The 14,284-nt window shown below is 38.7% G+C and overlaps 1 protein-coding gene across 2 annotated transcripts in view; it reads right to left on the reverse strand.

The window, feature by feature from the left end:
• CAPZA2 (capping actin protein of muscle Z-line subunit alpha 2) overlaps positions 1–14,284 on the reverse strand; it is a 28,498-nt gene that overhangs the window by 1,438 nt on the left and 12,776 nt on the right. For both annotated transcript variants that reach the window (XM_048946900.1, XM_048946903.1), the window contains exons 2-9: positions 12,006–12,069; positions 10,648–10,699; positions 9,924–9,987; positions 9,221–9,427; positions 7,715–7,794; positions 6,708–6,786; positions 3,199–3,270; positions 409–471 (exon numbers count right to left, since the gene is read on the reverse strand). In XM_048946900.1, the coding sequence (XP_048802857.1) occupies positions 409–471; positions 3,199–3,270; positions 6,708–6,786; positions 7,715–7,794; positions 9,221–9,427; positions 9,924–9,987; positions 10,648–10,699; positions 12,006–12,069 (681 nt within the window). The remainder of the gene's footprint in view (positions 1–408; positions 472–3,198; positions 3,271–6,707; positions 6,787–7,714; positions 7,795–9,220; positions 9,428–9,923; positions 9,988–10,647; positions 10,700–12,005; positions 12,070–14,284) is intronic.

Raw genomic sequence — 14,284 nt, forward strand, 5'->3', positions numbered from 1 at the left:
GAACAGCTGTACTTCTCTAACTTCAAAATGACTAACTCAAAATGCATAATGCTTACAGTCATATTCAGCAAAGCTGTGTAAGAGAGCCTCCTCCAAACAAAATCTGTACAAAAATTCCATTTAAGAAATGCACTTGGGATGAAAGGGATGAGAACCGCTGATATTTAAACACAGTAGGGACCTCAGAGATTCATCTTCTGCTCTCAACAAATGACTTACACTATTATTATGTAGGCGAGTGCAATCACCAAAAGGTTTGGAAAGGGAAGGTACACTTAACAGCAGCATGCAATCTACTTGCTTGAAATGACATAATCTTAGCATCAAGGTCACTAATTGCAGAACAGTAGCTCTGGTTAAATACATGATAACGTTTGATTATGGCTGTGGTGTTTTTATCCAACCCACCTGATACTCATTTTCCGCAGCCTCCACAATTTTTATGAATTCCTTCGCCGTCTGGGCTTCGTTCTAGACAAAGAGAGCATTTGAGTCAGACTGGAGGTACTGCATGGCTCTGTGAAGACTACTTACATTTTGTTTGTTCCACTATCATGAGAGATGGCAGAAGACTCCATGAGAACATGTTACCATTTAGTGACTAAAACACAACTGAACTCAACACTCATCCAACAGATACACGTCACATCCTTTCCTGTTACACCTTAATTAGTCGTGCGAGTTCAGAGCACAAACTAAAATTATGAGGAAACAAATCAACTAAGTACACAGCAGTACTGGTTTATTTACATGAGTCAAGCTAGATTTAATTGTGGTAGGAAATGATGTTAAGAAATTAGAGCATTTCAACTGGAACAAGCATAAAGATTACTGCAGAGCTCATTAAAATGCCTTGATTAAAAGCTCTGTTTTGATAAAGACATAAGGAAAGAACAACATTTGTAAGTATGAAAATACACACGCCTCTAAACATCAATACTTTGCTTGTTTTAACACTATCAACATTTCATCTCCAGTACAACTTAAAGAACAACTGCTAAACAGAAAATACACAAACTACAAACAAACAACAGCAACAACAAAGATTCATCTCCAAGTATTCTAAATTAGACAACTCAGCAGAGGCAGGAAACACAAATTATATGCAGTCTTAAAAAAAACCACTCAAGTAAAAATTACAAAAATGAGGGTGCAACAACTCAATTTCCAAAATTCATCATGATTGATAGCGGTGTTTTGATGCCTCATCCTTAAGCACATAAATTCTTGTTTGCTTTAAAAATAAACAACAACCCTTCAGTCAATTTGAAGGCAAATTATCTAAAGTGCTTGAAAGAGGTGTTAGGAAGGAAGGGAGTGTTTAAAAATTTAGAAACCTCCGACTTGGGTCTTGGTGACATTCCTGAAGGGACATCTGCAGCAGCAGCTGGAAAGGTAGAATGTGCAATCCCTTGTGCCTACCCAGGTTTAGTTCTTTGAGCTTAATTGCCACTGGCGACAGAAGTGCTAATAAAAGAGCAAGGCTGGACTGCGTGGCTGGAGAAAAGCTATGGCAGGCTCAACTAGAACTGCTTCAGAGTTTCAGAGAAAACACAGGTAGCAGCTGTGAAAGTGCTCCTGAACACGGCAAAAAGAGATGAAGGTGCTAGAGGGCAAGCAGAAGACTGCAGGACGAAAGGGCTTTGACTTTTCAGCGAACCGTGACAATGATTTCAAAGGCTCAGAGAAAAACTAGGGAAAAAAAGCAACCCTCACTACAATTATTCATAGCTCCAGCAACAAGACAACTTTTCACTTCACTTCTTTCACTTGTGCCCATTGCTGGTACGAAATCACTTCTTTGCCAAACAACAAAAAAAGAAGTCATTAGGGCTCCTTTTTTTCTACCGTTCTGCCTGTGTGAGATAAGAACCTCTACGCTCTCTGAAGGCTTTAGCCATGGCTAAAAATTGGTAACCAGCAGCATACTTGCTTTTGTTCTACTAGGAGGCAGGAAGGTTATGTAAAAGATGTTTTTCTACTCTTTGGTCTTCTAAATTGCAGAACAGGATTAAGTTACTTTCAATAGAAAGAGAAGCAAAAGCTATTGAAATGAGACCTTCTTCCAGACAGTTCCTCCTGAAACATCTCTTAGTTGAATGAAAGACTGAACAGATCTCTTTGCTTAGGGGGTGAAAAGTAATTTTATATCTACAGCTACAGAAGTGTTATCTCTTGGCACTACAGCCTGCCATTCTCTATGCTGCCATTGCATCTGAAAAGCCAACAAGCCTTGCTTTATATTAATGAACAATGTTCTCTATTGATGAACTCAGATTTTGAGACCCATAGGGTCACTACTAGTCTTTATCTTTAATATACTTCTAATATTCATGCTTAAAATCTCACTTTACCAGTTTAACTTCTCTGGCTTAAATTTTTTAAGGAACACCCCAGGATGAAATCTTACCGCCTGTATATATCACCTCCAGAAAGCAGGAAGATTGTAACTTCAAAAGTAGCAGTTCATTTTGCAATAATACCAACTCCTAAAGAACATCTGCTACTATTTCCAAACTTTTATTTCAACCCCGTGCTCCTCATTGCTACAAGTATTGGAAAGAAAACTTTAAACTCCACAAGTGTTAATACTTCTCAAGCTGAAGCATCTCTGAAAGAGGTTTTTGTACAGAAGCCACGATGCTGAAAGCACCAGTTACAGACTGGGAGGAAATGGAGGAAAAGTACTCACTACTGCTTCTCAACTGCCAGCATCTGCTTCCTAGTTCTTAGCACACCAGTTACGTTGCCACAAACAAAGCAGTACTACAGGTGATCTCCTAGAAGCTGCACTAATAAAGTGGATTATTATAACTCAAACCTTCTTCATACTCAAAAATTAAATCTATAAAACACTCTGCATACCGAAATTTAAATACAACACAGGTGTAGAAAGACAAGACAGCAAGCTGATTAAAACTACAAAGTGAATTTAGCTTATATAAGCCACATGTTTAATCAAAACATTTTTAAATTAACATTAACTACATGTAATTGTAGTAATTTAAAATTATTAAATGTAGTTGTAATGTAGAAGTAGAAAATATTACATATAAAATATTCACAGATTAGAATATTCATTCTCATTCACACAGGAAAGAAAACTAGCCCTCACATTTCTAAGTCATTTTTTAAGCCAGCTTCTGTTTTAAATCAGTCACTTCAGTGTACACGTAAACGTCTCTAAAGTCCACTTACAGACACTGTTAGAGAATCCTGTATGTCTTTATGGCTCACAAGCTGAACATTACCATCTTCATAATAGTGAACCTACAGAAAATTAGACAAAAACCTCATTAGGTGTCACAGAATGTCATCATACATGAAGATCAAAACGTCGTAGAAATTACATAGTTTTAGAAAGACAACACTGAAGAAGCTACTAAATTTAGAATAGTCTGGTGTTTTTTGCCTCAAGAACCATTTCATGCAAACAAGTTTAGGCTTTGATTAACAAGAAGTAGAAAACTTGCTACTTAATGTGATAACTTCACTAAAATTTCTTTAAGTGGTAACTTTAACATTTAACATGAGAACAGCTTTGGCAAGACTTCAGGATACACTGAAGTCCCTTTCTTTCCAGCTTTGCTCAAACTGTGTGCCAGGAATCATGCAACATTAAGCTCCCCTTTCTTCACCTGCCTGTTTTTGATATCTCCCTCTGTTAGGTACAGCTCAAAACAAAACCAGGTATACATGCAGGCAAAGGAGCAATTCAGCACAAAGTTTGACAAAGGTAGTAAGGCAGAATGAAATTTATTTACATTTGAAATATTAAATCTACAAACAGCTTCCTTGTGCATCCTGCAGGAGGAGGCAAGTGGTAGAACTCTACTCAAGCTGACTTTAGTTCTAAATTCAGTTGGGAAGGAGAGAAGGATCTGAAAACATTCAGGTTCTAATGCAACTATCAGAGAACTTGAAAAATCAGAAGCATATATGAAATTACGTGTAATCACTTACAATAACTGATGCAAAAGAGTTATGGAACTCTGACATTTAAACAGGTATCTTTAAAGATATTGCTATAATTTTTTATCAAGTCAACACAATCACTGTAACTGACGGTATGAGAAATAGAAGCATTGATGCTGCACCCTACTAAGCAAGGTAATATTTGAATGTGGTTATTAATGCACATTTGAATGGTGAATAAATACCATGATTTCATATACATTTTGATCATGACATATGCAAGAGGCCCTCACTTTTACACAGAGAGAACATGACATAGCAAGACAGCTATACCTAAGCACAAGAAGCATTTCCTGTAAGAGAAAATATTAGTTCATAAGACTCACTGTGTCTTATTTTGCTTACTAGCAAATTCTTGTTTTCCAACAAAAGATATCCTAAGTACAAGATTAGCTTATTTTCAAATCAAACATCACAGGCTGAAACTTCTATCAGCCTTTTTCAATCCAGTTCCTTGGAGGTGAGAAGTGCTTACTCAGTGCAAAACTATGAGCCCTTCCAATGAAACAAGAGAGCCCAGTGAGGTATAATCTGGCCTTCTCTGCCACGATCCATTGGAGAGGGCTCAAATCTCCCCTGTGCTCTAAAGCCAATATCAGCACAAATACCTGCCTCGCCAAGTTATATTCTTAGCAAACATCCAGACCTAACAGGGATTTAACGGGGATGAAAAGTCAAATCTCATCCTGAGATTTCTTACGTCAAGTGAAATATGAGAATTAACTGTTCTGTACTATACCTCACTGCTGACATCCTTCTAGAATGCTACATCTGGGTTCAGAATACTACAAGAAGGATGATGTTTATGAACAGAACCTCTTGGAAATGTTAACTAAGGAGGGATGAGAGTAACAGATAATCTAACAGATAAAATCAGTAACCAACACACTTATCAATTATTTTCCATGCACAGCTGGGGCACGTCAAGCACCAAAGGGACTTAAGTTTTAGTAAAAGACTGCTGTTGCACAGTATTCACCTTGTGTAACTGAAATAAAATCAAAACTGAAAGAGGTTAAGACAGTTAAGACTCCCCTGTATTGGAATGTATTAATAGAACAAGAAAAAAAAAAAAAGATCGTATATGTGACCTTAACAGTAAATAAGACATCAGAACACAGGTGGTGCTGGAACTTCCCCCAAGGTACTTAGGAAAGATCTTGTCAGAACCAAGGCAGCATTGTTGTCATAAAGGTTCCCCAGTCGACTAAAGTCACGGTAAGTTTATAATCCAGAAGCCTGCTTCACTCCTTAAACTAAAGCACTCAAGGTACTTCTATATCCATTGCAGAAATTTAACAAAAATTTCTAAAACTTTGAAACAGAATTCAGCATTCCCTAGTGAAATAGGAATGCCCTAAGCAAGCAAAAAGCTCAAACCTTTAATTGCTTCCCAAAACATGCACTTTAATAAACAGAAATAATGTCTTGATTAATTATACAAGATAGTCATAAAGGACAAAATCAGCTTGAGATGCACATTTAACTCAATTCCCTGTTCAGGCTACTTTCTGTTGTCATTTAATCCAGCAGGCAGCTAAGCATCACACAGCTGTTTGCTCACAGATTTCCCAGAATGAGATAATTGCCTGCTTGTTCTGGAAAATCTCCTAGACATTTAACCTGAAGTGAATGCTGTGGACAAAAGGAGTGTTTTGTTGCAAGACAGATTTAAATGATAGTTTATTTGGATTCTTCCCAAGTCTCAGCAGGTCTAGAAGTTACTTAGAGTGCTTACTATGACCATTTTGATGTAACAACATAGTAACAATTGTCCACACTGAATATCATTCTAGCTTACAGAACATTGACCCCAAGTGGGAAACCAGACTCAGGCCCCAGCTTGGGTAGGTCTGAACACAGCTACCACAACCCAGAACATACTAAGCCTCACACTGAGAATATTTTGGTACATCTTCCTTCTGAAATCAAGTCACTGAGCAGTAAGGTCAGAGGCAAAAGTTACTGAGGGTGCAGAAAGAGGGAACTTGGCTCACATCTAGTAAAAGAAAAAAAAACGGCAAAAAAACCCAAATGAACCAAAAAGCCCTCCTACACTGAAAGGCAGGCTGCAGTAAAATCCTAGCCCCTGATCCTAAAACTGTTTAAATAACCTCCTGCAAAATATGTGTACACATTCCAGGGAACCAATCCAGAAAGCCAAGTTTGCCTGCCTACCATATGACAGTCAGACTTGCTCTTGTTTCAAGAATTCTGCATTCCTGCTTGGAAAACATATTTCTGAATGCCTTAGAGCCAACAGAAAGGGAGAATTCTTAATGAAAAAGACCTAAATTGAAAAATTTCAGATAACAGAATGACTCAAACCAAAGGTTCCTATCTTTCTAAACAATAAGGCGAGTAACGTGAAAAAAAGCTACTGTCACTTAAGAAGAAAAAACCCCTCCGTCAGAAAGGGACTACCCTCAAGAAGCTTCTCCGTGTAACATGGAATTCAAGTTTCTACTGGCTCACTGTACAGGAAATAGGTACAAAACTGAAATAGGTATATGCCCATCCAAGATGAACACATCTTCTGAAGTCCACAGAATCGCTACAGTATTTGCAAGAATCAGGCAAACACGCAGCCAAGTGGCTAACACTTCATTCAACTGCTCTCTCTCTTTGGCTTCCTGGGCTCCCCAGCTCTCTCGAAATATTTAAACACATTGGCTAAGTCCCTCCTGATAACTGGACACTTCATTCATCAGGACAGTTTAGGATAAACATACCTGAATTTTCAAGATGCCAGCCACTTGAGTGGTTGAAGGGGAGATTGTAAACTTCCATTCTGACCTCCAGCGGCCATTCCTTTCAAAAATAAAAATTAAAAACAAGCAGATTTCAGCTCATAAGTTAAGGGGAAAAAAACAACAAAATATACAACTGTCAATCAGAAGAAACAAAATACCCAGTGGAACTACACGTGCACTATGTCTTTCAAATCATAAATATTCAGCCCATAGCCAGTCATGAGAAAAACAGTTTCCTGGAATACTTATCCAAGACTTGGATGAAGACCAAGGACATCTATTAGTAAGGAGCTTTTAACAACAGGACTTAGCTTCTGAAAATATCTAAAGGCTTTAGTGTTCTTTCCTTCTTTATTAGTATACACATATAGCCAATCTTTTTTTCTTTCCAGGACCTGGAAAATTTGTTGGATCAGCCAAATTCACTTCAGTGCAGGCTATCAAAAAACAGAACAAAAGGAACCTTAAAGTAGCAAGACTGCCTGCTAGTGCTGAAACTCTAACTAAATCTTTCAGCTCTTCTACAATTTCTGTTCCAGAGCAACTTGTTCCCATCCAGTAGAAACAAATTCAGTAATCTTGCATAATTCCTTAAAGGAGTTTCAAACACTGAATAGCAGTATGGGGACACTGTAGTTTCACCTGATTTCTTCCCTGTAAATCAGACACTTTCATTCTAGCTAGGAGGTTAGTGGGTTAGAAGGTTAGTTCAGTAAAGCTGTGTTAGGATGGTACTGCGGCCACGTCTTCGATTCCCGCTTTGTCTGCACTTACAGAAGAAAGTTTCAATACTCTGAGATCCAGTTCTCCTACAGTTAGGTGTAAATTCCAGAGCACTCAATGATTTCTGTAGTACAGGTAGAAAAGCTTGGTAGGGAAACATGAATGGTGTACGTGCACTTGTCTGACGTTAGGATAATCAGTGTGATGCCAACAGTGCAGTTGTTCAATGCACTGTATTTCACTGTATTTGTACAAAAACTTACCAAAAATTTTTTGCTTGGAACTGATGGCTCTCTATGCATGCAATAATGGTTTGCTGTCCATCAATTGTTTTACCATATACCTTAGTTAGAAATGAAAAAAGCAGAGTTAGCATTTCAGCTATCTTGTTCAAACTCAGTGATATCCAGTCCCAGTATATATTCCAATGTAAAATTCTATTTTACAATCAGTATGATTCTTATATAATACTCAGCACATAAAATATGATTATATACTAAAAATTAGAAAAGATTACAAAATCTAGAGGTTGAGTATTATAACCTGCAAAGGCTTTCGTTGTTGTTTTCAACTAGAAATTTCAAGCATACAAACTGTCATGGCAGTCATTGCTGCAAGAGTTTCTGACACCAGTTACTCTTTAATTAAAAAGTGATTCAAGCCTTTATAGATTATTGCTGACATGATAAAAAGGTAGCTTTAGTTCTCTGCTTTGCTGTGCTCCCTAAAAACAAATACACAAACAATACAGAAGTTCTCTCGTTGAAAGTGCAATCTGCTTTCCTTTATAGAAACTTGGGCACTCATCTGACTTACACAGGAATCCAATTTATCACGTTAAATCAGCAAATGAATATTCATTTCTTTACTAGATTAGTTTTCCATCAGGTTAATACAAAGCCCAGGACAGCTATCCACAGATCAGCTTGCCAAACTTAAAACAGTCACAGCAAATCAAATGCTACTTAAGTTTAGAGTTTTATTTCAAGAAGCTGCAGAACCCAGTGATGCTGGTGGTAAGAATTTTTATATATTTTCATATTACACATTTTTACATATAGGATGAGTGATAGTTTGCTTTACTGACCGTTTTGTCAGTAAGCCAAATGGCAGATATCTGTATCTCATGCAATATTTGTTTATTTATTTCGTTTTAAGTAATCTATCAGGTATCCAGGATCAATGAGGCCAATCTGCAGATATCTACAGAAGGTCTCAAGCCTTTTCTATGAAAGGATTGAAGTAGAAATATAACCCATAGTAACTATCTAGTAACTATCTGTTGGTAGTTGCTGAAATATTAAACATCTGAAGCTTCCCCTGATCTCCGTAACAAACCCCTGTGAAGATTAATTCTTCACAGTTGAAACCAACTATGCTCCTGGTTCACCAAGTTAGTTACAATTTCATTTAAAATTTTATCTATAGGAGATAAAATCCACACATATGGAAGTGGAATAAAATTTACCATGAATTTACATAACTTTTTTATTGACTTGATGTTAGGAATTTAATTTGCAGATATTCACAGAAACCAAACTAAGATAAGGCATCATAAGTTTTAAACAGACACATTCCTGAAGCAGAAAATCTCGTCTTCAGAGTCATGTGTAATACCTACAGCAGTGCCACTGGTGGGACTCTTCTGTTTTTCCTCATGCTTTTCATAGAATATAGTAAAGGATGACAGCACTAATGAGAGCATTTTTACTTTATTTTTCATTCTATGCTACACCAATAGTTCAGTGGTTAGATAGCTTAGTACTTACCGTGCATACGCCATTCGGGTAGTGTTCTTTCACATACGCCTTCATTGCTGTTTCAACTGAATTTCTCCAGGATTCTATGGCATTTTCAACTTCATGGGGTCTAGGATCTGTAGCCTCCTTTCTTAAGTGATCAAATTTAAAAGAAATCTTGTTCTTGGGATCCAAAAATTTTCCATTTCCTAAATCACCATGTTCCGTTATCAAAACCTGTATTATGAAATTTCAGTTAATTGTTTTAGCATAAAATCAAGAAGGAAAAAATATCAGGCCAAATTGTACAGTTGTGCATTTCAGTGCACACTTAACTGAAGATTCCTCAAAGAGTCACATTTTAAACATGTGCATGTGCATCAAGGGAGGAAGAAGCTAAAAGAAAGCACTGACACAGAATCAAAATCCAGATTACTACCCTCTTACTGAAACAAAAGACAATCAGAAGTTCTTCTCTATTGTCTATAATGACTTCAAGTACTACAGGTAAACAGCTCCTACAGCTCCAAATCAGAATGCCAGGCAATAACACAGAATGAAAAGGCAAGCTCTTTAGATGCTGAATATGATTAACTTACTAAACTGGTACCACTGGTGGGCCATAACATCTATATTTTAGTAGAGACGATGTATTTCCTTTCCTTTGCTTTCCAAGCTATGTTCCAATACCAGAACATCTTTAAAAATGTAAGGAATGTCACTGTATTCTTACCTGCTCATCGTAACCGTCAATTTTTACTGGAGTAAACTGGTCCAAGTTGTACTGTGCAAATGCACTACAAGAGGGAAAAAACACCAAAAACCTGCATCAGGAACAATCTTTTTTCCTTAATAAGAGACTTAAGACAATAGCTAATGATCTGGATGATAAAAAAATTTACTGCCTCATTATTCAGCAGGCCCTAAAATACGGGCTCACCTTGATTCGCTCAGCACTGATACTGCTATTCCAATCATCACACTATGATTCACATTCAAAAGTCACCTCGTATGGACACCCACAGGAAGCGAAAGAACAGAAAATGTAAATTCCACTGAGTTCCTTCCTATTCAATTAGACATCTGCACTCTTACAGAGGAAATTAAATCTGGCTTGAAATACAGTAGGCATAATGTCTTCTTATAAAAGTAGGGCCTTCCCTACTTCTACAAGCCTACTGTCTACAGCATTTACCAATAAACAGAAAACAAAATGCAAAAATGCAGAGACAAATTCCAAAATCCAGGTCTCCCATTTCAAATGCAGCTGTTCTAACTGATCAGCATACAACACCGATTTCTTCGCTGCCAAAACGTTGCATCTTAATCAAAGATGCACAACGCTCACCACAGGGTTTTATTTGCAAAAGCACCATTTGCAACAAATCACTTACTGCCTGGGGAAGCCTTACTGAACTGATTTTTATGTAACTGAGTACATGGCAGCTGGTACTTACTGGGCTGCTCCTTCCCTGAGAAGATTGTCATTATTAAGCAGCAACCGAACATCTGAAAGGAAATGTTTATAACATAGAAGTATACTTAATTCAAAGATTGTTCCAGTCACATAGCAAATGGCAACAAACTATTCAAAACAATTAAAACCCAAACCATCCCATACCATTTAAGTAGGCAGAAAAATCCATTGCTTCAGATTTTCTAATTTTGACTGAACTAAATGAGAAAAGCCCTACTGAAATGGGATTCCTTCCAATGCATTCTGGTTAAGAAGATACAAGCCATACCCTGTAGGCTGTGTAACAGCTCAAGGAATTTGTCAAAGAAGTAATTCTGAATTGCATGTAAATGCTTTTGATCCTTAGTACTCTGACACTCAAGTATTTGGCTAGACATCTATGACCAAATGTGTTGTGTGTCATCACCAAGCATGCTCTCTGTGCAGAGAGCTGTAACTACAAACTGGCTTAATAGCAGTTTTAGCAGCACTGCAAGAAGAAACTGTATTTGCTTTCAGAGATCTCTGCTCACCAGCAGTTTATTTCACAAGTACACTACAAGCTATGTCCAGGTATTAATTACCTGCTCACAGTTTAACTGAAGAACAAAATACTTCTCATTACATTCCTTAACAAATTTAAGCTCCTGTCACTCATTAGAAGTTTAGTGTACTCACCTTACTTCCTTATCTAAAGAGCATCTGAGTTACTGTAGGCTACAGCTACCAGTGTATGCCTTCTTACACTTTGTGTACATCCACACACATCGGCACAGGACAAATGCAACAAGTTTTGAAGAAAAATAACATCTTAGATAAAGCTTAGGAATTAATAGCAGAGGGAAACTGATTTCAAGTCTCCTTACAGCTTACCTACATATTAGTAAAATGTAGGATGCTATAACTTAAGGGTTAAAAATGTTTGCAGGGGATTAATACCCTTTCCACACTGTAAGCAGTATCCCTTTGTACATTCAAGGCTAGCTATTCAAAATTATACTCAAAGAGACATTTTGAGTTAGTTTGATTTCTATTGAAAAATATAATTGTAAATTGCTGAAGTAGGAGTGTATGCCTTGTAAAAGAACACAACTATTAAACCATGGTTGAACAGAAACAGAAAGCAGGCTCATTCTCACATCACAAAGAGAACTGGTAAGTTCTCACTATTGCATTTAAGCTCCAAGCTGCCTTATGACTGCAAAGCTTGTATGCCATGCTATAGAATCAGGATTGTAAAGCTCTTACAGCAAGTGAGCTCCTACAAAGCTAAGCTACATGAGATTCAGGAGAGCAATAAGCAATACACTTTTGGGAACAGATGCCTTAAATGAAAACACGCAGCAGAAAGACACTTACCATTGAAAACCTCATTGAATTCCCCAGGAGGAGCATGAATTATGAATTTTGCTGCTATACGCACCTAAAAAACAAAAAATAAGTGGTTTTATAGAGCTGTAATTATTTCTATTCACATTAATCATGAGAAGCCAGATAACTTCAACAACCAGACATGAAAATGCACAATTCCTGTTTCATTGGTTCCTTCACACTGCACTGCCCTTTTTCAGAAACACAGAAGATGGATTTCCATCTCAACAGGACAGAGATGGCTACAAGTGACAGAGCCAGGAGACAGAAGTTAAAAAAACAAAACAAAACACAACAACCCACAAAACAAAACAACACAACTCCCCAGCCCAAAGAAAAACACCTGAGAACCATAACTTTTTTGCACTCAAAACACAGCAGAGGTCAGCACTTCCACTCAAAGTACGCATGCCTGCCCTGGCTTTTTCTCTACCTATACTTGCACAAGCACTTACACAACTGCACAGTGAGCAAAATCAGAAAGGTAATCTTTCTTTTGTGCAGACCAGCCCCCCGAGCTGGCTTACTGCACTGCACAGCTGCACACATGTGCTTGCCAAAGGAACACAAAGCTGCTTTCTTCACTATGGAACAACCAACCTGAAAATGAAATACTACCTTACCTTACCAGTGCCCCTCTGCTGACTCCCTTTCATTCTTGTTTTCCCCTTTAAGCTCTTAAGAACACGCAGAACAAATAAACAAAAGGTGGATTCCCAACTTGACAAGAGTTCCTACTCTATCTAATTTACAACTATCCAAGTTGAGGACGCATTCAAGGCTGTCTTTCATCCTTGTCATGATATTGCTATTCAAATCTAGCAATTTGAACAGTATTTCCCATTTCTAACACCTTCAATTACAGTTCTGTGGGATAAAGATCCAGGAGATGCAACTTCTGCACTGTTTTGGTCTTTCTGTTTGAAATTAAGAAGTCTGTGAAGCACGTACTTTAGTGACAAATACCTAAACAACCACAAAACACTTCACACTTAGACATTTACAGGTATATGAAACTGAAGAAGTAACTGTCTGAGCCTTCATGAGCTCCCGAATCAACCTGTAAGAATCTATTATTGTCCAGGTTGATAATAAACCCAGTGCTCAGCCAGGTTCCAGTCACCTTCATGAGAGGTGATTCAAGCTCTGAGTGCCCTGACAAAGCACATGGCTGCTGCATCATCAGCCGAGTTCAAACACAAGCAGACCCCAAACGACTTGCCAAGCAGCTTCCTGCTCAGTGCAAGTCAGAGCTGCTAATGGAAATGCTAATGGCTGCCCAGGGAGGCTGCGGAATCTCCTTCTCCGGAGATGTTCAAGACCTGCCTGGACACCTACTTGTGCGACCTGCTGTAGGGAACCCGCTTTGGCGGGGGGGGTTGGACTCGATGGTCTCTGGAGGTCCCTTCCAACCCCTATGATTCTGTAAAACGAGAAGGCTGCCAGGTCTCAGCTGCCTCAATTGAATGCTGTGTTTTGATTGCTGACAGCCTTTATCTGCTGCTTCAAATGCATACGTCAGAACTCCTCTTTGCACGTAAACGCATATTTTGCATTATACTGAGGTAAGTGCCACAGGGCTTACTCTTTCATCGAAAGAGAAACAGCAGCTAGGTGGGAGTGCCTTGTTTTATGGCAGCTTATTAAAGCACTCGCCCAGATAAACCCAACTGCCTTCTTTGACACAAAGGAATTTAATCTCATTCGCATAAGCCAGAGATCACCCCAGCCAGCAGACTGGGTGCTTCTCCCAGTGAAGGCACGCTGCTCCACCGCCCTGCAGGAGCAGGGGCACCCTGTGTTGTGCGCAGTTCAATGCTCAGACCAAACCAATGCAGAGCACAGACACCAGCTAAGGAACTGCCTTAATGGGCTGCTCCAGATGGAGAAGGGCAAGGTGAGCTCTGGGCTCTTCTGCCAGGGCACTTGAATCAAGCGACCAATTACCAGAGCCTGGAGTTAGGCTGGACTATGGGCTCACACCGAGGAGCAGCTATGGAGGCGTGTTGGGTGAGGGGGCAGTCTGCAGGTTCTGACTCGACCCCACAACTGCTCATCCTGGGCATGGCTGGGCCAGCTCTGGGCATGCTCAGAGGCAAGATCTCCAGAGAGCCTGAGCTCTGAAACATACGGTGCAGTCAGGGGCAAGATAAAGGAAAACTAAAGGATGCTCAAACTGCACTTCAAATAACCATGTGGTTTAAACTGCAAATATGTGCAACGTCATATAGGAAATCTGCACTGCAACCCAAGTAATACCTTGTTTT

Source organism: Lagopus muta, chromosome 1, assembly GCF_023343835.1.
Source record: "Lagopus muta isolate bLagMut1 chromosome 1, bLagMut1 primary, whole genome shotgun sequence".
Taxonomy (NCBI): Eukaryota; Metazoa; Chordata; class Aves; order Galliformes; family Phasianidae; genus Lagopus; species Lagopus muta.